This window comes from Lipomyces doorenjongii (genome assembly GCF_038497915.1).
Source record: "Lipomyces doorenjongii strain NRRL Y-27504 unplaced genomic scaffold V1508scaffold_52, whole genome shotgun sequence".
Lineage (NCBI taxonomy): Eukaryota > Fungi > Ascomycota > Lipomycetes > Lipomycetales > Lipomycetaceae > Lipomyces > Lipomyces doorenjongii.
In genome coordinates this window covers 44,355-67,778 of record NW_027118119.1, presented here as the reverse complement: position 1 = coordinate 67,778, position 23,424 = coordinate 44,355, and the positions used below count along the sequence as shown (strand labels likewise).

The 23,424-nt window shown below is 47.5% G+C and overlaps 10 protein-coding genes and 1 non-coding gene across 11 annotated transcripts; 6 read left to right on the top strand and 5 right to left on the bottom strand.

Annotated features, from left to right (window-relative positions):
* Positions 1-24: 24 nt before the first annotated feature.
* On the bottom strand, positions 25-2,994 carry V1508DRAFT_422769 (VTC domain-containing protein). Its single transcript, XM_066941060.1, has 2 exons — positions 1,941-2,994; positions 25-1,882 (listed from the first exon to the last, which is right to left on the bottom strand). The coding sequence occupies exons 1-2, from the start codon at positions 2,581-2,583 to the stop codon at positions 204-206; spliced, it is 2,322 nt and encodes a 773-aa protein (XP_066794085.1). The 5' UTR covers positions 2,584-2,994; the 3' UTR covers positions 25-203.
* Positions 2,995-3,337: 343 nt separating this feature from the next.
* Positions 3,338-5,020, bottom strand: V1508DRAFT_422765 (acyl CoA binding protein-domain-containing protein). Its single transcript, XM_066941059.1, has 6 exons — positions 4,879-5,020; positions 4,693-4,824; positions 4,551-4,623; positions 4,376-4,448; positions 3,789-4,322; positions 3,338-3,726 (listed from the first exon to the last, which is right to left on the bottom strand). Exons 1-6 carry the CDS (start codon positions 4,892-4,894, stop codon positions 3,619-3,621), a joined length of 936 nt encoding a protein of 311 aa, XP_066794084.1. The 5' UTR covers positions 4,895-5,020; the 3' UTR covers positions 3,338-3,618.
* Positions 5,021-6,647: 1,627 nt separating this feature from the next.
* On the bottom strand, positions 6,648-6,962 carry V1508DRAFT_358586 (uncharacterized protein; the record flags this gene model as incomplete). Its single annotated transcript, XM_066937072.1, has 2 exons — positions 6,648-6,779; positions 6,852-6,962. Coding segments are annotated over 2 exons (243 nt in total), but the record flags the coding sequence as incomplete, so codon positions are not given.
* A 1,202-nt stretch (positions 6,963-8,164) lies between these two features.
* On the top strand, positions 8,165-11,487 carry V1508DRAFT_399199 (uncharacterized protein; the record flags this gene model as incomplete). Its single annotated transcript, XM_066938251.1, has 4 exons — positions 8,165-8,638; positions 8,692-8,935; positions 8,988-11,251; positions 11,305-11,487. 4 exons carry the CDS (start codon positions 8,165-8,167, stop codon positions 11,485-11,487), a joined length of 3,165 nt encoding a protein of 1,054 aa, XP_066794082.1.
* A 1,688-nt stretch (positions 11,488-13,175) lies between these two features.
* On the top strand, positions 13,176-14,199 carry V1508DRAFT_358546 (uncharacterized protein; the record flags this gene model as incomplete). The annotated part of the gene is made up of 4 exons (XM_066937070.1): positions 13,176-13,339; positions 13,546-13,690; positions 13,750-13,989; positions 14,044-14,199. The coding sequence occupies 4 exons, from the start codon at positions 13,176-13,178 to the stop codon at positions 14,197-14,199; spliced, it is 705 nt and encodes a 234-aa protein (XP_066794081.1).
* A 554-nt stretch (positions 14,200-14,753) lies between these two features.
* On the top strand, positions 14,754-16,167 carry V1508DRAFT_374525 (uncharacterized protein). Its single transcript, XM_066937556.1, has 6 exons — positions 14,754-14,945; positions 15,010-15,101; positions 15,157-15,192; positions 15,252-15,552; positions 15,612-15,753; positions 15,820-16,167. The coding sequence occupies exons 1-6, from the start codon at positions 14,799-14,801 to the stop codon at positions 16,092-16,094; spliced, it is 993 nt and encodes a 330-aa protein (XP_066794080.1). The 5' UTR covers positions 14,754-14,798; the 3' UTR covers positions 16,095-16,167.
* Positions 16,168-16,247: 80 nt separating this feature from the next.
* On the top strand, positions 16,248-17,615 carry V1508DRAFT_390247 (nucleolar protein 12-domain-containing protein). Its single transcript, XM_066937915.1, has 5 exons — positions 16,248-16,603; positions 16,690-16,795; positions 16,851-16,914; positions 16,965-17,305; positions 17,359-17,615. Exons 1-5 carry the CDS (start codon positions 16,485-16,487, stop codon positions 17,512-17,514), a joined length of 786 nt encoding a protein of 261 aa, XP_066794079.1. The 5' UTR covers positions 16,248-16,484; the 3' UTR covers positions 17,515-17,615.
* Positions 17,504-19,409, bottom strand: V1508DRAFT_422742 (EXS family-domain-containing protein). Its single transcript, XM_066941058.1, has 4 exons — positions 19,037-19,409; positions 18,261-18,963; positions 18,024-18,209; positions 17,504-17,960 (listed from the first exon to the last, which is right to left on the bottom strand). Exons 1-4 carry the CDS (start codon positions 19,140-19,142, stop codon positions 17,750-17,752), a joined length of 1,206 nt encoding a protein of 401 aa, XP_066794078.1. The 5' UTR covers positions 19,143-19,409; the 3' UTR covers positions 17,504-17,749.
* Positions 19,410-19,636: 227 nt separating this feature from the next.
* Positions 19,637-20,897, top strand: V1508DRAFT_358587 (Pex12 amino terminal region-domain-containing protein; the record flags this gene model as incomplete). Its single annotated transcript, XM_066937073.1, has 6 exons — positions 19,637-19,709; positions 19,761-19,838; positions 19,894-20,051; positions 20,108-20,386; positions 20,437-20,787; positions 20,838-20,897. The coding sequence occupies 6 exons, from the start codon at positions 19,637-19,639 to the stop codon at positions 20,895-20,897; spliced, it is 999 nt and encodes a 332-aa protein (XP_066794077.1).
* Positions 20,898-21,445: 548 nt separating this feature from the next.
* Positions 21,446-23,205, bottom strand: V1508DRAFT_422738 (uncharacterized protein). The gene has a single exon (XM_066941057.1). The coding sequence runs from the start codon at positions 22,771-22,773 to the stop codon at positions 21,652-21,654; it is 1,122 nt and encodes a 373-aa protein (XP_066794076.1). The 5' UTR covers positions 22,774-23,205; the 3' UTR covers positions 21,446-21,651.
* Positions 23,206-23,328: 123 nt separating this feature from the next.
* Positions 23,329-23,399, top strand: V1508DRAFT_t75. Its single transcript has one exon. It is a non-coding gene; the product is annotated as a tRNA-Gly (tRNA).
* The last annotated feature ends 25 nt before the right edge of the window (positions 23,400-23,424 follow it).

Here is a 23,424-nt window from a genome sequence, read left to right as displayed (position 1 = left end):
CTTACAATGCATTGAAACTGTGTCTTCGACCAAGAAGATATTATTAATACCACTTCCAATCCCTACAATCAGTATAGCATTTATTCCCAGCATCCGCTTACATCATGAACTTATAGAATCCAAAAAAAAATCCCATCGATGAAATTAAATACAAGGTCCAATCAACTCGAAATGCAAAAAGGACATCAAACTCATTGTAATGCTCAACCTTCCAGATAGTAGTTCAAAATGATGGCTGCCAAGAGACCTAGGCAGACAACGACGGGACCGACTGGACTGTCGAGATGCTTACCGCTGCGCATCTGAATGGCTTTGACACGATGCATATAGACACCATATCCCCAGCATCCGCAGAATATAGTCAATATGAAATAGGTATAGGCGAGTCTGTGAGCGGCCCTGTTGTATTTACCGGCCGCGTTGTAAAGACCGAATGTGAGAGCCGAGAGAAGGACGGTGACCTGCAACCACTTGTTGAATGTACGCTCGTTGGCAAGCCAAACCTTGGGCTCGACCATAACCTGACCAGACTGGGTAAGAAGACGCTTCGGCCGCTCAACACCAGGAGGAAGCTTGAATGCTTTGTCAGAAGCTTTGCGGTGGCGCTTGAACCAGGACCTCGACGCACGCAAACGGGACTTTCCGTGCCTGCGGCGGGGGCGGCTGCTGATGCCGACTTCTTCGACTTCATCTTCATCTGAAGACGACGAGCTTTCCTCTTCCTCGTCCTCGTCAATATCTCCCCGAATAATTTGTTGATGCTCCCGATCAGCCTCGTCAACAAAGCTGCGCAGAGAAATGGAGATAGACTCCTGTCGTCCGTGCTTTCCTGATTGGTCGCCGACAGCCGCCAGTAACGAAGCAACCGCGTCGTTACCTGTTGCACCCATCACAGGAGACGAGCTTAAGGCCTTCAATGACAGATCTAAAGGCTGATCCCCAAACTTCTTGCGATTCAACTCCTCAGCGTAAGCCTGCTCGGGGTCCCGGCGAATATCCTTTTCAAGTTCAGATAACCAATACGGCAGGACATTGATGTATTCCTCATCATCAAATAGCATCGAGACACCATGTGCAAACTTTGAAAACTTAGGAGCTTCCTTGACGAGATGACTCGACATCAGGTCCTTAACCCACGAAGGTCGAATTTTCTTGTCTCCGGTTCGCATGGCGACTTTGATGTCCAAGACAGCGTACGGGAAACGTGAAATCTCGCCAGTGCGGATGGTCTTGAATGGATGCTCGAGACCCATGTCATCGATGTCATGCCGATGCCAGTCTTCGGGATCACGGATAGGTCGGGTGGAGTCCAACGCATCTTCGCGAATCAAGTCAATGTCGTTGTCGATGCTTACGCGAACACGATCATCATCTGGAATCTGGAACGCTGTTCTGGAGTAGACAGCGCGAAGGACGGGCTGCAGGTTGTTGGCACGGATATAGCTCTGAATATCGGCAACAACTTTTTCAAATTTCTCGACTTCTGCCGCTGGCGCGTTACGCTCACGCATTTTTCGAATCGTTTTCTCCATGGAATATGTACCGTCAATAAAAGATTTGACGTATTTCTCCTTAATAGGGATGCGCTGCTCCTGCACAACGTCTTTGTCGTCGGAATCGATAAACTTGCGCTCGATGAAAATCTCGGGGTGGCTATTGAGTTTGCCATACCATCGCAGCCGCACAGATGACGCGGTTTCTCGAGACTCGAGCTTCTCGAGATAGAGCTGGAAGTCAGGATTATCGAAATAAAGCGTAGTGATGGTGGGGTCAGGCGTGGATAAGTTCAAAATTTTGTTGGATTGGGGGTTGTAGATGAGGAGCGGAAGATGGCGAAGAATGAATGTCTTGACTTCCATGAGATTGTCAGGATGAACCCAGACTATGCAATCAGTTAGAATGATGTAATATATGTTTCCGTGTCATAATATATAACTCACATTTGAAGGATTTGAATGTTGTCGTAGCAGACGCGGTTGGGGCCTGCGACAATGTCCCAGACGGTTGGAGCTCTTGGGGAAGGCCAGCTTTGTGGTCACGAACATACACATAGAGTGACGACAGCTTGTACAAGATCGGAGAGTAGTTTTCTGAGTTAAATGGTAAAGCGGCCAACCGGACCTGCAACAGTGGTCTCACGGAGTATTTACTGTAGAGACGATCGTGCTTCTTGACGATCTTGAAGAAACCGGTGTAATTCAGGCGCGTAAATTTCTCGAGCTCCTGGGCTTCGGCGAGAGTGCGGTCGAGCTCCTTTTCAAACGAGTCAAAGTCGACTTGAGCGGAGGCAGAGTCGTCGATGTCGGAAGGGATTCGCGCCTCGGTCGAGGCAAGTTTGTCTTTCAGGTCCGCGTACTTGTGAGACTCAAATTCGTACACTTTCTCGAGCTCGGCGTCGAGCGCTGCGACGAAATTGCTCTCGTCCTTTTCTGTCCATACCACGGGATTGCGACGATCCTTCGGTGTGGATCGACCGGTATTGTTGTCGTCCTCCTTGAGCAGACGTTTGAGACGCTCGTAGTCGATGTACCACGTCGCCCAGGGCTTGTACATCTCATTCGCAAGCTTAACGCCAAACAACATCTTGACGGCCCCAAGTCGATGTAGGAGGTGGTGTAATGGAAGTAGTAGTGGTGTGAATTAGTGCGGTCTCGGATTCTGGACAGTGGAGAAAGGCGAGTGGAGAGATACCGAAAGAGAGACGAGGGAAGGCTGCTATGGAGTATGTTGCAATCTCCGTCAAGCCGCAGGTCGAGAATGCTTCCAAGCTGCGCGTAGCGTGTGATGTGCAAATGTACTGTAACAGCTACGAATGGAAATTTTCTACTTCCATACATGCATTGGCTGAAGCCTGTAGGTGGTGCCGCTGATCAATGCAAGGAGAATGGTGTGGCCAATGATCGTCATTAGCCAGAAACGTGAGGGCATCAATTGAACGGCCACAGCCCAGCCCGCGCTTTGGCCGTATTATTATTGTGAAGATCGCATATTATAGGACCCACACACTCTTTCAAAGTAGACTTCAGAAGCGTTGTAGGCAAGAGTTTAATTCACACTAACTTACTCATGGTTTAATACTGTCACCTGCCATTTTTAGTTAATTTAGCTTCATTTTCTTTCACTGTCACTCTTCTGATCGAGCTTCGTAATATTTGTTCTTTGTTTCTCGCAATCGCGCGATCGCGCGATCGAGGCTACCCATCAATGTCCTACCAATCGTTTCTGTACAGCATGACCATCTAAGAATGCGTTGAATGAAAATCAAGTTGCCGTAGGAGGTCTGTAGAACTAATTGCCATATGTGAGCGTTTGATTGAATGGCCGGCTGACAAGTGTACACCGCTCAGAACAAGATTACCATGTCAGACAAATGCGCTGCCTCACTCGCGTTTTGATGGCTGTCAGCTATAAGATACGACATAGCCTGATTGTATATTTTAATATTCAAAACGGAACAACATATGACATCGCATTTGGCAAACGAACAAAGCTAATGTACACAACAAACAAATTCAAAAACCATGACCTGGCATACCCTCATGCAGTCCCAGAGACAATATCACATAATATAATACAAGCTTTATACAATGGCCAGGTATGGATTCATGCACAGGTGCTTCATACTCGTGCCATTGCGTTGGCATGCCTCAAGCTACGTTGCCATCTTAGAAAAGTGATAATCGCTGCCACTAAAACGATATCAAAAGCTATTCGCTTCGTGAAACGCTAAACAGAATCATTCATCAATTAATGCACTATATCAAGCCATACGATCAGAGCAAACATACCCACAAGGTTAGAGCTATCCAAAATATCGACGCTCGCCAGCCTCTACCTTTGCGTGGACTCAGGTCATCTGCCTTGTGCCTTAGATGTCTAAAACTAGGCATCCTGCTTAAGGACTGCGATGGAGTAGACGGCGCTGTCACGAAAAAGGTCTTTCGACTAGCCGTCCCCGTAACTAGTGCCCTTAAATGACTGACTTGAATGGCAAGTTTATCCATGGCTGCCAGAATATCTTTCTGCCACGTGACAGACTCGTCGTCTTCTTCATCTCCAGATCCTTCTTCTACGACTTCATTGCTTTCGGCCTTGGCCGCCACAGCCGAGCCTTCGGTCAGTCTAATAGACGTCGTCTCGTTTACGCGGCTAAATGAGGCGGTAGAGGGATGCTTGGGCTGATTCTGCAATAATATAGAACTAGGCGACGGCGGAGACTCCGTTTCCACGTCTTGTAGATCCTTCACTTGATCCCACAGGAACTGCAGCTCCGAAATCAGCTCCCGTGACTCTGGCGTAGAACTAGCGTATTTCCTCATGGTCTACCAGGCATAGTTAGCACTTGCCGCATATGTCGTGAACCAGAAGCACATACGTCGAGTAAAAACGGTATGTATCGTCGCTTTGCATCCGTCTTGCGTAGACCTCGCTGTGAATACCAGGCATCCCTAGACACACGAGACCAACATTAGCTTCTCAGTTGCATCTTAGCAACAGTCGTTCGCGTCTCCAGCTCAGCTTGGCTTAACAACAGAGTAAAGAAATCATACCACTTCTTTCTAGCAGCCTCATCTTCTTCTCTTTCGCCCCTCGGCCGCTCCATCAACACGTCGACATCTCCCTCTGCAGTTTGGGCAGAGTCAGCCATTTCTAGCATAACCGTGGACATAATTCAAACGGGAGAAGACATACCAGTTGCTTGTTTGTATAAACCATATAAATGTATTCTATCTTCTATCGGCGGCCGCTGAATTGGTGTCGCAGGTATCACTTTCGGATTAGAAAGCGCTCGAATGGTCGCTAGCGCCTGCGAAAAGACCCGATCTATATGAGTGTAAGCGATATCTTCTAGTTAATCATATCGTGCATAAATTATACCTATAGAATCTGCCATACCCTACTATTGTAGTAAACGTAAGGATTATCGTTGAATAGCTTATTTGCGGGGCAGATAGCCTTGATCTGGTTTATATGAGGGGCAACTGTAGGTGTTGGTACGAGTCCTCGCGGGTAGTATGTCGCACGGCTCACTATTTTGTCACGTTACACCTACTTCTCCCCTTGATAATCGTCAGTGGTGCAGCCTTACTGAGGCACAATTTCGTACAAACATTTCCGGGTTTTTTTACAATAGCGGCTGCACGAGGCAGCCTGCAATAATTGCAGACTTGAAAGAACCATATCACCGATGAGTCGAAATCGATGTGCGATCTCGCGGGAACCTGTCTCTCAACGCATGCCCGAAAGTTCCCATTCAGAAAAGCAGCTTTCCTCGTGTTTTTATTTCTTTCCAAATGGTGGCGCACCGCAGCAAGTAATTCGACCCAGGAAAACATTGTTTGCTCTGTCTCGTAAATAGTAAAACTCGAAATAGTATCTGGCGGTACTGCAAGATGAATGACATAAGCGGGTTATGTCCGCAGAAAGAGGTCCCGGGTTCCCCTCAGCTCATTGTTATGATCTTGACTGCGCACAACAGACACGATAGTCGCACACAGACGAGATAATTGCAGTACGCGGTCAGGTCTGAATCGGCTATAGATGTAGACAATAGGCAGCCTTGAATGAACAAATATTACAATGGTACGATCCTATGATGATTAGTAACATTTACTCACATACACCAAGAAATAAACAATCTGTCTGCCAGCAAATATTCACCAACAAATACTATATATACAATCACAACAATGACTATCTCCAGCATTATCTCCACGCACACTCCACCTATCTCACCACTCGTCCAGTCGACGCACGAGGATCTCAGGCTGTCATTGGCTCCCCTCCTGCCAACTTGGTGCAGAAACTGACCAGCACGTTCCTCGCGCCGTTGATGTCCCGGTCCAACACAAGCCCGCAGTGATCGCATGTGAACAACTTTCTAATGCCGACGTTGTTCTGGTGGCCATAAGCTCCGCACGTCTTGCTTGTGTGTGCGTCACAGACCAGCACAACACCGCACCAGAAGGTACTCTCTTGCGAAGGCGTGGTTGGATCGGGATTCAGTTGGAAAAGGAAGGGTTCCGAAACGTTCTGGAGAGAATATACACGGGAGCTATTACACGAGTGGTCACTAAGTACTACGACCGCCTCTGCAGGTTTGGATTTGAGCTCTGTGAGTGAATCTTCCAGAGGCATGGAGCCCAAGTCATAATTCTCAATACAAGTCCATCCGCAGACGAGTACGGTCCCCCGAACAGTAGACCTTCTTGGGCGTCCATGCTCCAAATTTGTGCTTAGGGCAAGGATATAGACACCTTAAAAAACACTCAATGACAGACAGGACAGATAGCACTGGAACAGGACAAATGGAAGAAAATAATCAGAGTCTAGTACGCTCAGACCATCCGGTGCTTTCCCCGACCCTTTGAACAGCAGTCTTCAAAGTTGCGCTACGGATTTTTCGCCTCAAACCAGTTCCGCCGAAAAAAAATCTAGAGGTGGTTAAAATTCAGTGCCACTGAGAATGTGGCTCGCAACGCATACAGGCATCAGAAAGATGAACCATTAACTCCGCGACCATGTCGGAATGCAGTGGCATCGGAGCAGCGACGACGGTAGCAAGTTTGCCTGCGCTGTCGTATCACAGTCTAGGGAACCTCAAGCTGCGTCGGCGGTAGTAATATACATCTCGTTAATGTGCTTACTTACTTGTTGCCCTCATTGTCAAGATATTCGTGCGCATATTCGTACTCCGCCCATCTCGCCTGTATCTCTATTTTAGAGTCCGGCGAAAGCGGGCGTGTCACGAAATTCATCACAACCGACTGCTTTTGTGTCTCCGCAGTTAGTAAGGATTAGCTGAGAGTCTTCGCAGTCTTCTTCGCTGAAGTAGATGCTGCATTGCTAACAGTTTCCATGCTTGTCTTCTTTGCAAGCTGACTGGATATATATGCCTCTGCGACTCGGTGCAGGGATGGCCGACCACGCGCTGCGGATCCATAATTGCCAAGATCGCCAAGTTGCAGTTTGGGACAGGTCAGATGACAGAATCACAGAACTCGATCACAGGGGGCTATGATTGCCAGAAGGTCGACATTCGAATGACAAACGCGGTCTGTATGCGGCGGTTAAGAAATTTAGCCACTTGAAAGTTTCTTACAACGTGAGCGGCAAGCTACCCAGCGAGCGGATCGTAAAACGTCACCATCAGCTTTAGTTCTCCTTATAGCAAACAATGTCAACATTATATAACATTATAATAAATAAAAATTTATTCTGTATCCCCCTTTCATGTACGTGAGGTATGTCTCTTTGGTTGCAACGGCTACCGCGCCTGACAGTACGTCTTACTCTCTTCTACGGCTGCCCTCCCGTTGTTTCACGTTAGACGACTTCTTCATGATGTGGTGTATGATGGTACGATGTTGCCCTTCTGATCCAGTCAAATATTATTAGAAGCAATAAATGATCTAGTACTTTGGCGCTTTCTTTTTCTGCGTTCTACACTGCCCTGCATTTGTAAGTTAATCAGTTAAAATCGCGGCCTGATATAGGGCTAGTTGCGCACACTTCTTTATCTGATCAATTGCGACATGCGTTGGACTTGGCTGGCTTACTCTGCTAGTTTTTGAATTTTCTCTGTTTGAAGTTGTAGTTGAATTACAGTCTTGGACGTGTCAGGTAGGTACCCATGTCTCTGGAGATACTGGCGTCGACATTATTCAACGCGAGCGCTTGTAGTTTACAAGTCTAAATTATGTCAATATTTCTTCAAATTTACGTACAAGAAGAAAATTATGCGATAAATGCGGGCAGCTACGTCAGCTGAATTAGCGCCGGGAAGGGCAATTTATTTCTGGCTCATTGTGTACGACCGCTTACGTCATCGAGTGGTGGCCCCCATTTAACGCGAACTCATTATAACACACTGCGACTATTAAATAACATATACAAATTTGCAACCCTGATTAATCAAATCAGTTCTTATGTGACTATCATCGGGGAGTGGGATATAGTGTACATAGAGTGCAGTCGTCTTGAGTGCTGAGCAGGAGTACCCCGCTAACCCCAGCAGGGAAGCCGTAGTGGCAAAGTTCTGCTTCCGCACCTTTCCACATTCTTGAATCGGGTTTGCCAATCCACAACCAACACAACATCCATTTCTCGCAATTCATAAAGCATATACAAGGCCAATTGTCGCCGACTAGCAGCTACTAGCCAGATGCGGTGCTCTCGCACTTCTGCCTTGAGTCGCTGTGCGTCGACGTTTTTGCTCGTCGGCCTGATCTTGGTTTTTCTCAACTTTGCTGAGTCTACAAAGAACGGTAGTGACCGAAAGCAGAGGGCAGCAAATCTTGTGGCCTCTCGAAACCAGCAATTCTCGATATCCACTATTGAAAGTGCAAACGACGAAAATGGTCACAAGCATCCTACGGGATTAACGGAACAACGTCTGCTCGACGACTGGAAACTTGCAGATTTTTTACTAGTTGCGACTGTCGACGGATCGCTATATGCCTGTGAGCGCGATACTGGATCGGAGCTATGGAATTTACGTGGAGAGGAATCTGTCGTCAGGGTTTCTCCTAAGGAGCAGAACAGCGAGAAGAAATCCGCTGGCGATGATCTAACCTGGATTGTAGAGCCGTTAGGCGATGGAGCTCTCTATTATTTTACCTTGGACAGTGGTCTTCAGGTACATAATCTTTGGACTTACTGTGAACTAGGGGTGTGCTAACAATCGGCCAGAAGCTACCAATATCTATTCGGGAACTAGTATCGCAGTCCCCCTTTAAGGCGGATGACAAGTATTACACGGGCGCTCGAGAGACGACGTTGTATTCGGTTAATGCTCGTACTGGTAGGGTTGTGAAAGTGTACGGCTTTGGATCAGGTACTGGTCTGTGTCGTCGCAAAAGTTTGGATGATTTTGATGAGGACGACTGGAATGAAGCGCTCGGTGATCAGGAGACCTTTATGGTCGGCCGAACAGGTAAGACGTCTTGATTGCGTGGTTCTTGTTCTGTGTGTTGACAATATTCAAGAATATCGGCTTCAGATTCACTCAAAAACTGGGGTGGTCTGGAATGTGTCATATTCAACGTGGGGCCCCAACAACATGGATAACGATCTTATAAACCAGCACACAAGTAGCCTCGACGACCTTTATGTGGTTGCTATGCATGATGGTGTGATTGTCGGAGCGGACCAGTATAACGAGACCAGACGATGGGCTCGAGTTCTCCCATCGCCGGCTATAGCTACTTTCGACGTTCTCTCGCCGTACGATGACTTCGATAGACGTAACGATCAATTAATCGTTCTTCCGCAGCCGAAACTCCATGACACGAAGTACGAATCAAGTACTGACTCTATATCGACATTTGTTAATCGAACAAACGACGGTGGCTGGTATGCCCTCTCGGCACAGTATCACCCTTATCTCGTTAAGAATGCGCCTTCGGCTCTGTGGAATCTCGGCGTCTTTACGCTTCCTGGCGAAGACCAACATCCCATGATCGGAGTTCACGACGGCAAGCGATTGCGAGATCGTATACCACCGCTGCTCGGCATCGATCCACCGTCCCCTGAACGACAATTAATTGGCTCACATCCGAGTTCGATGGCTACTTCTGGCAGATTAGCTTTGTTGTCAATGCATGCAGTTATTGATATCGGATTCGTTATTTCGCTATTAGTTGCCGCATATCTCTTCTTGAAAATCAAGCCTGTCAGAGAATTGCTTTCCTCCCAACTAGCGCTGCCTAAAGATGATAAGTTGGAGAAGCTAGGTGCCCGTGTTAATGAGATTCCTCCGCAATCAGAAGTTCTGGAAATCGTGGAAGTGCAGAAGCTGCAGGAGACGACAAAGCCGGTTGTCGGACTTTCTTCTCATGACACTGTCGAAGAAACTGTAGCTACCAACAACGCCGGCAATGCCCAGACAGCGGTGAAGAAACGAAAGCGCGGAGCACGGGGAGGTAGAAGAAATGGCAATGGAGGCGGAAATAAGGATGCCGACAGAGAAGTTAAGAGTGTGGTTGTTGTGGATGATCATACGAGAGGCAAGCCAGCTGAAGATTCTCGTTTGCGGGTACGGACTGTCCTTGAATCACAAGATATCGACCACGAGTCTGGCTCTTCGTATAAGGTAAACTCTCTTGAAGTCACAGAAGTTGTGCTCGGCTATGGCAGTCACGGTACAGTTGTCTACAAGGGCACGTTCGAAAGCAGGGAAGTTGCTGTTAAGCGGATGCTGCTTGATTTTTATGACGTTGCATCTCACGAGGTGTCGCTTCTTCAAGAGAGCGATGATCATCCAAATGTTGTTCGATACTTCTGCAAGCAGGAAAGCCAGAAGTTCCTATACATTGCCTTGGAGCTTTGTCCAGCAACGCTGCAGGATGTAATCGAAAGATCGTCGGATTTCGCTGGTTTGGTATGCCGAATGGATCCTCCGAAAGTTCTCTATCAAATTGCCAATGGGTTACAGTACCTGCATTCTTTGAAGATCGTTCACAGAGACATAAAGCCGCAGAATATTCTTGTCGCTCCTCCAAAGCAATTACGGCACGGGGACAACTCAGAACCTGCGCGACTGCTAATATCCGATTTTGGATTGTGCAAGAAGCTTGAGGGCGACCAGAGCAGTTTCCGGGCTACAACTGCGCATGCAGCAGGAACCTCTGGTTGGCGAGCACCGGAATTGCTTACTGACAGCGATGAATCTGGCGGTGGAAACGGGTCAAGTAGTCACACGATTTCGCTCAACAGCGCAAATACAGGATCGACCTCCGAGCCGGCTGTCATCGATACGCTCTCAAACAGACGTGCTACGCGAGCCATTGATATCTTCTCGCTTGGTTGTGTATTCTACTATGTGTTGTCGAATGGGTCGCATCCGTTTGGCGACAGATACATGCGCGAGGCAAATATTATTAAGGGAGACTACAGTCTCGACTATTTGGAGGCGCTAGGATACCAAGGCATCGAAGCAAGAGATCTGATAGAGCGTATGCTTGATCGTGATCCGAAGAAGAGACCAACGGCACATGATGTGCTTATGCATCCATACTTCTGGTCCATGCAGAAACGGTTAGACTTCTTATTGGAAGTATCCGATCGATTTGAGATCGAACAGCGCGACCCGCCAAGTGAGCTCTTAGAAGAGCTAGAATCAGACCCGGAGCATGTCGTATACAACGATTGGTACAAGCGATTAGACAGAAGCTTGATTGAAAATCTTGGAAAGTACAGAAAGTATCACACCGACAAAGTTCTTGATCTTTTGAGAGCACTGAGGAATAAGGTATGCTTAAGTTACTTCATTGTATTTGCCTGAGCAGCTGCTTAAGTCCTTAGAAACATCATTATCAAGATCTTCCGCCGAACGTGCAGGCAGCACTAGGCAGCGTGCCAGACGGTTTCCTTGCATATTTTTCGCAACGATTTCCTAACCTTCTCATGCACGTTTATTACGTTGTCAAAAACAATCTACAAGACGAGCCACATTTCAGACCGTACTTCACGGTCACACAGTCGTAACACGACGATCTATATAGTCATTTTACCGAACGGTTTAGGAAAATTTTTGGCAGGAGTATTGCTATTTGTTTTAATCTGGCATGGCGTTATTTGTTGTTTTAATATGCCGGGAAAGTGGCACCCTGGGACAGATACATATATGCGGCGCGATTCATCATGTCATGGCGTTTGTATTATACATTTGCTTGCTTGTAGTCTGGCGAGGTTTTTGTATGGATTAGATGGTGTACGCTGGAAGTTTATTCGCACTAAAATAATATTGTACCCACCATGACTGTCAAGTGCTATGAGAGTCAAACCCCCTGATGCGAATCAGGAGTCGGAAACTGCCGTGTCCTGTTATAACGTGATGTATGGGATACGTAATTCCAATACAAATGTTCGCAGTGATCGACTATATTCGTATTCGTCATTCGCAAATGGAGTATTACAAATAATATACAATGATTTTATTTGCAGGGTTGAGTAACTTATTTTGCCTGTGTAGGAAGCAATTGGTAGCTTGCAAATAATCGCTTCTCAAGAACCCAAGACGGGGGCCAGCTTAATATCAGTGTTTTCTCCACGACTATCTCACAATCAGGTTTGCAGACTCAATTGGAGTAAACGAAGACCAGCGGAAACCGCCAATATTACCTAGCACTGAGCGACGGGCTACGATACTGAAGCTCTTACAGATGAGCGGATTTCTAACCCAGTTCCAGATGCTGCAGACTTGGTCGATATCATTACGTTAAAAGAGTGAAGCAGTAGAGACCTAATCGAACCAGTCAAATCGAGCGAATAATCGCAACATTAGCTCCGAGGATGGTCAGAATAATTAGTATTCGCAAAAACGAATATTCGGTAAGTTACCTTTTTGGGAAAATATTATTAGGACATTTTATTTAAGAGATCTACACAATTAGAATAGTTAGAGGCTATTAAAATTAGCAGTTTACTAGAAATTAACAAATATTCCATATAACTAATGAACATCCAATAATAATGTATACTGAAAAGTGTTTTGGGATCTTTTATCATAATCAACAAAATTACCAAAGATAAAATACAATTTTAAATATTCCTATACTTCAAATAAATTAAAAGTAAAAAAATAATGAATCAATAACTTAAATTAAATCTAGTAATGAGCGGCAACTTGCCCTCAAGATAAATGAAGTAAACGCAACGTCTTATGTCTTGTTCCACATTTACTGTAATTTAATATGTCTGCACGACATATAACACTTTGGACAGGCTGATCGATCTTTCCACTGAGGTCGTGGGATCCGACGTCGGGCCACAAACAGCGGGTCAATGTGCACTAGCTAGCTTAGCCGGCCACCTGATGACGGCTGGATTGAGCATTTTACAGGTGTTCAACATCAACAATAGCAGGAACATATCGAGAGGACTATTGTCACAGCTATCAGTCTAGTTAATTTTATTTATAACTTTAGATATCTGGGCTTGTAAATCATATGGCTGGAATCATTAATTATCCGAAGTTGGCCAGATGAGATATGTGGCCCGTGCGAACGGTGTTGTCTTTGTCTCTCACGCGTTGGAAGCGTAAACAATAAAAGCGACGACGCTCCTCATCCTGACTCTCATACCTCCTCCCTTTTCCTTAACCTCTGCACGGAGTATTCTATCTTCAACGCGCCGATCCCTTGTCCGCAGTGTCTATTTAACTTATGCATACTATGGCCACCCAGCATAACGACGAGTTACTGATCCCCCCGACGGTAAGCGTCGGCATTGTCGTCCCGCCGGCCCCCTCAATCCCACCCACTAAGGACGATGTGGAGCGAGCATTGCGGTATAAAAATAAGGTAGAATCAACGCTATCCTGTATGTATAATGTGTCGTGTTAATATTCATGATCATCGTGACCTAACCGTCTGACAACAGCCGGGCCCGGCTTCATGGCGACCCAGGATGACCTTGCAGCAATCAATGCTTACTATATAAGCATCCGCCAGCGATACTTACAGAGCGCGGGAAAATTGCTTTATTAAAGGACTGTCATGTATTATTTAACAATATTCCAGGACTGGGAGTGGTCCCTCTCAGTGACGCATTGGCCGAGGTGATGAATGTAATACGAGCGTTAGATGCCAAATTCGATACAAGATTCACCGACCTTGATCGCAAATTTAATCGACTGGACAGCAAATTTAATCAACTGGACCGCAAATTTACCGACCAGTTTAATCAGGTCGCAAATTTAATCAGCTGGAGCGCAAATTTACCGATCAGTTTAATCAGCTAAGTCAGCTAATGACTGGCCAGGTCGACATGACCGGCGTACTTGTGCAGAATATGGTTTCTGGTCGAGCAACTGTTATTGCATCTTACAGAGACCAAGCGATTGTACGTATATTGCGTGCTGCACTTTATGCTTCCTTTCATATCAGCATTAACAGTCATTCACAGGCGACAAATCGCAACGCCACTGCCAGGAATCAGCCTGGAGTTGAGGTTCCGTTTTTAGATGGAACAAGTCCATCATCAACGGTAAATTAAATAACTGTATGTTTTCGATACGTTTCTGGTACTGATAACTTGCAGGGCCTCCCGGTCGTGAGAGATGCGGCCGGCATTGGCCGTCTGAATGTCAACCAGGCCAGAGAGTACGCTGCGGGCCATGGGTGGTTTGGAGACGTCCGGACGGCTGCGGGGATAAAAGATCGCCTTAGGGCTGAATTGGGTTTCGCCCAGCAATAATAGGGCTGGATATATAAATTAATTCATTAAATTGCTTTCTATAACTTTATATTTACTCCCCATGAATCTCATTATATCCCTAAAACTAATGACATATACCACCAAGGTGCATGCATTTATGCAAGTGGTTACGACAATGCGTCAAGTCTGGTCCATACAATCTCCCCATAATAACCCTCAGAATGCTGAACTAGCGGAACGATTTTCAACAAATGACAGAGCGAATTTGTGTTTAGTACAGAGGAAGTGTTGAAAATCGTTCGCGAGGCGGAAGAGAAACTTAAGGAAAAACGTCCCACGTGGGCGGCCACGTAAGGCCAATTGAAGAAGTAGATAAGTTAGACGATGAAGAGGACGTAGAGAGTAGTTCAAGCGAGGTCGGAGTTGGATTTGGTCAATAAATAATGTGGGGAGAAGGCCAAAGTTAGGAGTTTGATTTTTAGCTAGTCCCACAGATTGCGTTACCCAGCGAGCCTTGACGAGACACAGAAGCACCCTAACCCACATTGAAATCAGACGCGATGCATTTCCGTATCACTTTCGACAAAACAGCATATATTTGACCATTTGAGTAACACATAATTGATTCTTGTTTTGCCATGGATACAGTGCTTCCGGTCATTGACATTTCGAATCCGACCACAGAGACCGGGCAAAAACTGTATGAGGCTGCGTCTACGCTGGGGTTTGTGTATGTTGAGGGCAGTGAATTCGCATCTGATGAGGTCAATGAGATGTTTAGGTTGGTATGTCTCATGAAATATGACATTGCACATGCACTGCAGATATGCTAACTATTTCGAGTGTTAGTCTAAGGAGTTTTTCTCTCAGCCCTATGACGAGAAACAGACGTATGCGATTTCGGAGGCCAATAGAGGATATTCGTGCATGAATCGAGAAGTGTATGTATCTTGAGCACTTAGTTGTTTAGTGGCGTATTAACAACATCTTTTATAGGCTGGACCCGACAGAAAAGCAAGGAGATCCTAAGGAGTAGGATATCTTAGCACTAGCGTCAGATCATGTGGGCGCCGCGCTAACAGTGCTAATAGAGCCTTCAACTTTGGTCAATTCCAAGACGACAAAGCAATCCAGCCACTCCCACCAACTTTTTCCAGGTTCGAGAAAGACCTCGCAGACTTTTCAAAGAAATGCCACGCGACCTGCAACAAGCTGCTGGATTTGCTCGCCGTGGCATTGAAAATCGATCCTGCGCAGGACGGTGCGGAATGGTTTTCATCACGGCATGACTTGAAGCAAGCTAGTGGAAGTATACTGCGGTTGTTGTATTACCCTGCGGTTCGTAATAGTGATGATGAGAATGAGATTCGTGCTGGCGCGCATACGGATTATGTATGTAGTGGTGAAAAACTTGGTCTAGATGACTGTGGTTGAACTGACGGGATCATTAGGGATCTATGACGCTATTGTTCCAGCGCGCAGGAGAGGAGGGATTGGAAGTGTTGTCACCTATTACGAACGAGTGGATTGCCATTCCTGCTCTACAAGCCAAAGATAGCAAGTCGTGTCCTCCTATCGTCGTCAACATTGCTGGTGCGTGGATTGTCTTTACCCGCTGAGTCTACTACTAAAATCACTCTAACTTCTACTGGCTTACAGATCAATTAAGTTTTTGGTCAGCCAGCGTCTTGAAATCCGCAGTCCACAGGGTAAAATTCCCACTCCACCAACGTCGTGGCGGAGTCGATCGATACTCAATGGCATACTTCTGCCACCCGGCAGACGACACCTTGTTGGAACCCGTACCGTCACCTATCATACAATCACTCGAAGGCGAAGGCGCAAATGCAGTCTCAAAGAACGGGGATGAAGTCTTGACCGCAGGTGAACATCTCAAAAGACGTCTCGCGGCCGCGTATAGCTGGAAACAATAGATTTTGCTCGCCTGTATTATTTATACTAGGGACATATTTTAAGGAGTTCGGAATGCTAGATTTGTTTACGTGATTACGTACAAACCCAAACCCAATGCTCCTTCATAGTCACTAGGAAGCCACCTTCTCGGAAAGACATGCATAAATCCGATTAAACCAAAAGCTAACCTTAATACTAGCATGAGAACCTGTAGATCCGTTCATACTTTGTAGCCAGGTCTTGGGGGGTGCGCCAGTGCTGAGAAGAAGGTGGACTGGCGGGATGGTGTGCCAAAAATTTCATGCATGGGCAACTCGCAACTAATTTTTCCCCTCCAACTTCGTACTTTCAAGCCCTGGCACCTCTTCGGTTCATTCACAACTTACGCTGACAAGAAAAGAATTTAGGGCATGTCATATCAGAGATCGAACAATCGTAGGACAAGTGGTGGTCGAGTCATGAAAGACACTGGGAGAGGGAGAAATGGATTTCGGCCCCGAGAAATAGTGTTTGATTCGGAAGCTAGAGAGTACGTCGACTAATGATTTCGTTGGAATTTCTTTGTGCTATTTTTTGATTCTCAAGCTATAAGAGGTGCTAATATGGGGTCTGCAGGCAGTATTTAACGGGGTTTCATAAGCGGAATGTCGAGAGGAAGGAAAAAGCTTCTGAACGCGCGAAGGAACATGAGCGGCGGGAGAAATTGGAGGAACGACGGGCGGTATGTATGTTTGACGTGGTAGAAAACGAGGATAAAGTGTCTGACGACTACATAGCTTCGTGAGCAGCGGAAAAGAGAGATTGACGAGAAGGTGCAGTTGGCAAGCGCGATCTATAAAGGTAAGTCGCCCAGAGGGTTTATGCTGATGTTGCGCGCTGACGTTGTGCAGAACAATTGCATGATTCAGAACCAGAAGGGTCAGGAGATGAAGCTGGATCTAAGGATGAAGAAGAGTGGTCGGGAATTGTTGATTCGGACAAGAAGGACACTGCGGGTACGGCGAATGAGCTTGCCAGCATTCTGAAGGGCGGCGACAAGGTTCGGCATATTCAGAAATTCGAGAGTGACGCGACGAATGGGGATGAGCCTAATGACGTGGTTAATGCTGAAACTACAGTTATTATTGAAAATTACGATGCAGACGAGCCGAACCAGAGTAACCAGAGCGGAGATGGAAAGAATCCTTCAGATGACCGGTCAGAGGAGATATTGAGGAAGAGCCTGCTGAGAGTGCGTATTTGTCGTATGCGGTGCGGACAAAGAATACTAACAACAATTTGCAGGCCGCATTCTATGCGGAACGGGTCAAGAAGATTAATAGTGGCCGACCAGTAGCTGCCAAGAAGCCAAAAAAGAAATTCAGGTATCTCACTTCACAGGAGCGGAAAGCCAATGCCAGGAAAGAAAGAGCGAGAAATAAGCCTAGGACAAGCAAATAAATGTATTCGGCGTTGGTATATCATATAGACTGCATATTGGATTCGGATAATTTGTAATAAATAGTATTAAATAATTAACTGTTGTCACTATGAAAGAACCGTCATACCCTATATACACAAATTGATATCATACACTCAAAATCCAAACAAGCTGTGCATTCTATGCCACTAAAGTTAATCCAATCTCCACATATATAATTAAAACTGATTATTCCAAGCAATGCATTGGTATGATCTAATCTTTCGCCTCGTGCAATCCAGTTCCGGCTTCGCTCATTGCTACGGGCAGGCGTCCTGACCCCGTGGTTCTAATCCACTCGGTCTCTACGCGCAAAAACAGCCATATCCAGCGTCTGAGGAGTTCCATCATTTCAAGTGCAAAGACACCGCCTTCTTGGTGGTTGAAAAAGTACAGGTGTGGTGACACCTTCAGACTCCATGTGAATCTAGACCCACGGGACGTTAGCACAACTCTTTAAAGTGAAGGAGGATAATGATGAACGCCGTACCGTAGGATAAAATCCACAAACACGGCTGCGTAATAAATGTATGGTGAGGGGAAGTACAATATCGAGCGCAATCCTTTATGCGGCAGGTTCGCATTCTTAGACGAGATCTTGAACATCGTGAGGTCCCAATCTTTAGTTACATCCCAGTAGAACGAGTACAGAGAGTTGACAACCATACACAGAACCCTGGTGCATTTTTATGTTAGCCGCGTGGTAATACCGCTAATGTGATCATACCATAGGTTATAAAGCGTCAATGCGCCGAGGAAGCTTCCATCGTCGGATTCGGAATATGATCTCTGCACGGCGGAGAGGATAATCACCGGAAAAGTAGTTGTATATTTTATGGCGTTGAGCAGATGCGTAGTGTCTCTAGCACCGCTCCGTAGGTAGTCGGTCAGGCATTGACGTAGTCGGATAAGATACGGGATAGCTATGATTGTAGGGACGACGTACTTCCCACCGCAGGTCCGATCTGGCATTGACGCGACTGATTTGTGAGAGAGGACCATGCACGCCATGATCCACATGTCGCCAATGACCTTTGTGTAGGAAGTGAGGGCGTCGGCGACCAGGATATCTGCAAATCTAGTATCGCGATCGAGTCCACCAAACATGATTCTGCGCATAGTTCTCAAAAATCGGTACCTGCCAGATCGATGAAAGGCGATACCGGGATAGAAAAATATGGCAGGCACGGCAACAAAGCACGATAATGCCAGTATATCTAGACCCAAGAATGCGAAATACGCTGACCCATTCGATGCCATCCAAAAGAGGGTGGCGCTGATCGTATAGACTATGGTGAGGATTGCAGCCACCTCGTAAACTGAGCGATATAGCGGTGGTCCTGATCTTTGCTGGTTGAACCGCAACAATGACTCGACATCGATATGCAGTTTTGTGAGATATTGCAGCGTTATTGCCCAAGCCCATACGCCTTATTAATAAAATTATTGTTAGTCACACCGACGCGAGTCTCGCAAACTGTTTTATAGCAGACAAACAAGTACCTATTATAAAGGTTGACACCGCTCGGTACGGCAGAGGAAAATATGCGCTGAACAGGACATCGACAGGCAGTTCGACAACTTGTTCGACCGCCTGCTGTTGGTCCATGATGGTGTGCAATTGGCGCGTTGGAGCTGTGCTACCGCCTTCTGATTTAGTCGCGCTGCGCTGCTCAACAATATCTAAGCAATTATCCCTACTCCTGGCAGACCCTCAGTCGGGACATAATAGCCAAATAACCGGCTAGACTGAGAGGGAAAGAAGCGTACTGTTGCAGTTGGCGGCAGGTTATACGACAAAACCCTGAACGAACTCGGCGCAGCTGCACACCAAAGGGATGCAATCCGGCGGCGCGGCTTTCGCAGCCACATTCAGTAATTGGCTAACCGATTACGCACTAGCAATAGGAGCCGCAGGCAGCGTATGTTTGCCGCCTCTCAGGGGTACCCTTACCTTGGTACGAATTGCTCATAATAATGTAAGAGTGGACCGCGGCTCTCCGCTTTTAACTGGGGGGGCGACGTTTGTCCCAATCGTTCACCTTGGGACAGCTGTGGGAATACTCTTATATACTGCTGTTTGCTTAGGATAGCTGAGGCCAGATGGCGTCGTCAGAGTCTGTTAAGAGGCATTCGTCGACCGACGTGTTTTCGTTCGCGTCTGCTGCCGATATTAGTAAGTTTCTCTCACAATCAGAGGTCGTAACCGTATGCTTACAGATTGTAGTTCGATCGAGTCAGAAAGATGATTACGTGGAATCAGTACTAAACGATAAACTATCTGCTGTTATACGGCATGTTTATGGTGTGCAATATAAAATTTTCGAGTTTGCGTCATCTGCTGATAAATTGGCGGGCAGGAACTCGCACGCTGCACCAGTTCAGCGCGGAAGTGTCGGTTCTGGCAGGGATGATGTATTTGAGCTTGACAACGCTTGCAGGATCACGAACATTAGGCGAGGAATATTGTGATATTTTCCTCGTGAACAAGGATGTTGATTCGCTACTTGGTTTTAAGGTGAGTTGGGTGCGCGCGATGGCGGCATTGCGACAGGTTAGTAACATGCGGTTCAGAAACGGTTCGGATACGTGCTATCCAGCACACTATTTCCTTACATCATCAACAAGAATCTACCAAGTATTCGACGACGACTGCGTCACGAAATCGACAAGCTAGATGAGCCTGGGTCCGATGCAGATAAGCAGAGATTGCGAACTCGCGTCCGTCGCGTTTTACTGCGGAATTTACAGAGTCTGACCTCGGCGGGCGCGGTCAATGCCCTTCATTTGGCTGTGTTTTATTTTTACGGGTCGTACTATCATACTGCGAAGCGACTGTGGGGAATGCGATATGTATGACTTTGTTTGGGTTGGCGTCTTACGAGTTGACTGACCTTCTGTAGATATTTCCGCGACAGTTACAAGACCACGAACAGCGGCCAAGCTATGAAATTTTAGGTTTGCTGCTATCGTTCCAGCTCGTTGTCAAAATATTACGAGAATTGAAACTCCTTCTCCCTGAATCGGCTGAGCCGCAAGAACAAGCCGACGAAGAGGTCACGGAGAAGTCTGTTGTCGAAGAAGAGGACTGGAAGCATGTCACGATAGACTTGTCTGATCCCGACCAGCTACCCTATATACGTGAATCTTCAAGAAGGTGCACGCTGTGTTTGTCGTATATGACTGATCCGGCCGCGACGCCGTGTGGTCATGTGTTTTGCTGGTCATGTATTTGTGAGTGGTGCGGTGAAAAGGTATGTATCTCGCACGATTGGTCACCGAGGACTGAGACTGACGTCAGCAGCCGGAGTGCCCGTTGTGTAGACAGCCTGCAAAGGAGCAGAATTTGTTGTTGCTGAAATAAATCAGTAGTGCATGTCAACGTTATGTTCACAGATCGTATATGATTCCTCTCCACCCGGAAGGGGCCGGTCCGGCGGGACCCGTTGTTCGAGCCGCACGACCATCGGTGGCCCCAATTCGACAGCTCGGCGCCCTGCGCCCGCCCGGACTCAATGACATTTCCGAATGAGGCATCGTTATTAAATCTTATAACCATAGATGCCACAGATGCCCTTTGTGTACCCTCATCAAAATGTTTCACACTCCCGGGGAGGCGGTCAGACAGGCCAATTACGCTTCCTAATCGGGGCAGGGCCAGCCGCATAACGAATAGTGCATCAGCACCAATTGCACGCGTGGGCTTTGACATTTTGCCCATTCCGGATAGCAATGGTGTAAGAGATGGACGCCCCTGTTCCGTTTTTACTGCTGCTTGGTCCGTGTGTGTGTGTGCGTATCGGGTGGGCCAGATAGGATGCTGGCACTGCTGTTACCGCAAACGTCTCGGTTGTCGCACACAGGACGACATTGCCACTCTCAGAACGGAGATAGCGTGGTAATAGAAATAAATGTGTCTATTGGTATTAGTAAATACATTGGTTGTAGATATTAAATTATATATACAATAAGCAAGTGGGACGCAATCAAGTCAAAGTCTACATACTAACAACCTTCTGACGCCAGATAAATCCCAAACCAAAATAGATACAGTGAAAAATAGACAAAATATACAAAGCAAAGATCGTACCCATTTCGATTCAGTATCATGAAACAGGCTACTGAATCATGCCACCCCCGCCGACGCGGTCCGCGTAATGGCCAGGTGACCGTCCGCGGACCATGATCCCCCCCGTGGCCACACGCTGGACCTCGAGGTAGCGGATGCCATTCGTGCCGTGCTCGGCATTCGACACGACGCCGTCAAAGCACTCTGTCTCGTCCACGGCCGCGTAGAGGATGGCGACGACACGGAACATTTGCTGGGCAGTGTTTTTGCGCCCGTTGTTGGCTGTCGCGCGCTTGAACTGGATGCGCTCGAAACAGACGACTTCGGCGGTTTCAAGGTGGGAGTCGAAGGACGGCGGTGGCTGGTCGTGCTCGGAGTCTAAGCCGGCGGTATAGTCTGGAGAGCTAGACGAGGCTGTTGGCACATTATTGGATGAACCTGCCGACGCGGGGCGATCCATGGGGATAAAATCTTCCAGGAGTCGGTGTGCGCCGAGAGACGCCGGGTGGGAGATGGGCGTAGCGGAGAGTCTGCCGTCGCTGAGGGTCGGTCGGATGCGGGCGACAACAGGCTTGCGGCGGGGGCCCTGGTCGCGCTTGGAAGTGTGCTGGATGAGGTCGACCGGACGGCCGTTGACCTCGTCTTCCGCGACGACGGTGACGGCGAAGAACTTGACCCTGACGACACGCTGGGTGCCGTTGCGTAGATCCAAGACGATGCTGAAGTTGTGGTTATCGACGGTCTGGCGCGAGCGAGGCAGCAAGGGCGAGGACGGTGGTTGTGGGGTGGGGAGTGCACTGAGAGGAATGTCAAAAACGACGTTGATGGTGATGGACAGGTAGTTTCGACGGTAGGCAAGCCATCTCGCGGACTCGAAACGTAGACCGCGGCTGACAGCAGCATTGATCTGCACGCGCACGGCGTGGAGATTGGGTAGTTGAAGCTGAGGCAAGATCGGAGGCAGACCAGAGAAGGAAGGCGTGCAGAGCAGAGCGCGGGACGCGCGGGGGAAGATGAACTGCAGCCCGCTCAACGGACCGTTCTGCGCACACCCTGATGGATGTAAAGAAGACAGAGGACCGAGGAGGCCAGAGTGATACGACGGGAAAGATGGCAGGAACGCGGGAGGAGCAGGAAGAGGCTGCGGACGCTGTGCGGACGTCGTTGTCATCTTTGTTTGCGGAAGCGTAGGACAGAATGAACAGAGCGGACGACGTGCGGGTGTAGGACAAGTATTTATGTGGGTAGTTGCACAGAACACGCAGCAGCCCGCCTGGTCGTACAGAGCAACCTGGGCCTGCCTATTTGGGCCCACCGCCAGCCTCGACTACTGCGCTCGGTCGTCGATGTCCGAGAGCGGTGTGGCCCATCGCAGCAGAACACGTGAGCACCTGCTGTTGCTACCCGTCGCACAGATATCTCTTCTAGAAGCCTTCTGTCGTACAGTCCTGCTCAATTGCCTGAATTGAGGAATCTGTTCAACCACTAAGTAGCTCCTCGTGCCTGTGGCTCTCAGCGCGACAGATTCACATATGTTCCATACCTCCTGCTGACTGTACCAGTACTGAATGTGAAGAGCAATTCCATATCGCTGGCTTGTATATCTCCGTTGGTTGGAGGTTGATCTTGTCGCGAAAAAGCTGGGACAATGCTTCCGTTACCCGGCCTAACCTACCTGTTCCTCATTGATATGCCGCTTAGCCTCAAACTCTTTTACTTCCAAGTTGCGTTCGTGGTTTAGCGGTAAAATTCGTCGTTGCCATCGACGAGCCCCCGGTTCGACTCCGGGCGGACGCATTCTTTTTTTTGTTTTTTTGTCATG

Coding starts and splice junctions, on each gene's coding strand:
- V1508DRAFT_422769 (XM_066941060.1), bottom strand. CDS start 2,583: ATGTTGTTTGGCGTTAAGCTTGCGAATGAGATGTACAAGCCCTGGGCG. Junction 1,883..1,940: donor AACATTCAAATCCTTCAAAT/GTGAGTTATATA, acceptor CTGATTGCATAG/TCTGGGTTCATCCTGACAAT.
- V1508DRAFT_422765 (XM_066941059.1), bottom strand. Junction 4,624..4,692: donor TTTATACAAACAAGCAACTG/GTATGTCTTCTC, acceptor CCCAAACTGCAG/AGGGAGATGTCGACGTGTTG. Junction 3,727..3,788: donor GGATAGCTCTAACCTTGTGG/GTATGTTTGCTC, acceptor GATTCTGTTTAG/CGTTTCACGAAGCGAATAGC.
- V1508DRAFT_374525 (XM_066937556.1), top strand. CDS start 14,799: ATGGATACAGTGCTTCCGGTCATTGACATTTCGAATCCGACCACAGAG. Junction 14,946..15,009: donor TCAATGAGATGTTTAGGTTG/GTATGTCTCATG, acceptor TTCGAGTGTTAG/TCTAAGGAGTTTTTCTCTCA. Junction 15,553..15,611: donor CTGGCGCGCATACGGATTAT/GTATGTAGTGGT, acceptor CGGGATCATTAG/GGATCTATGACGCTATTGTT.
- V1508DRAFT_390247 (XM_066937915.1), top strand. CDS start 16,485: ATGTCATATCAGAGATCGAACAATCGTAGGACAAGTGGTGGTCGAGTC. Junction 16,604..16,689: donor TTTGATTCGGAAGCTAGAGA/GTACGTCGACTA, acceptor TGGGGTCTGCAG/GCAGTATTTAACGGGGTTTC. Junction 16,796..16,850: donor AATTGGAGGAACGACGGGCG/GTATGTATGTTT, acceptor ACGACTACATAG/CTTCGTGAGCAGCGGAAAAG.
- V1508DRAFT_422742 (XM_066941058.1), bottom strand. CDS start 19,142: ATGGACCAACAGCAGGCGGTCGAACAAGTTGTCGAACTGCCTGTCGAT. Junction 18,964..19,036: donor GGTGTCAACCTTTATAATAG/GTACTTGTTTGT, acceptor TTTATTAATAAG/GCGTATGGGCTTGGGCAATA. Junction 17,961..18,023: donor TTTGTGGATTTTATCCTACG/GTACGGCGTTCA, acceptor CCGTGGGTCTAG/ATTCACATGGAGTCTGAAGG.
- V1508DRAFT_422738 (XM_066941057.1), bottom strand. CDS start 22,773: ATGACAACGACGTCCGCACAGCGTCCGCAGCCTCTTCCTGCTCCTCCC.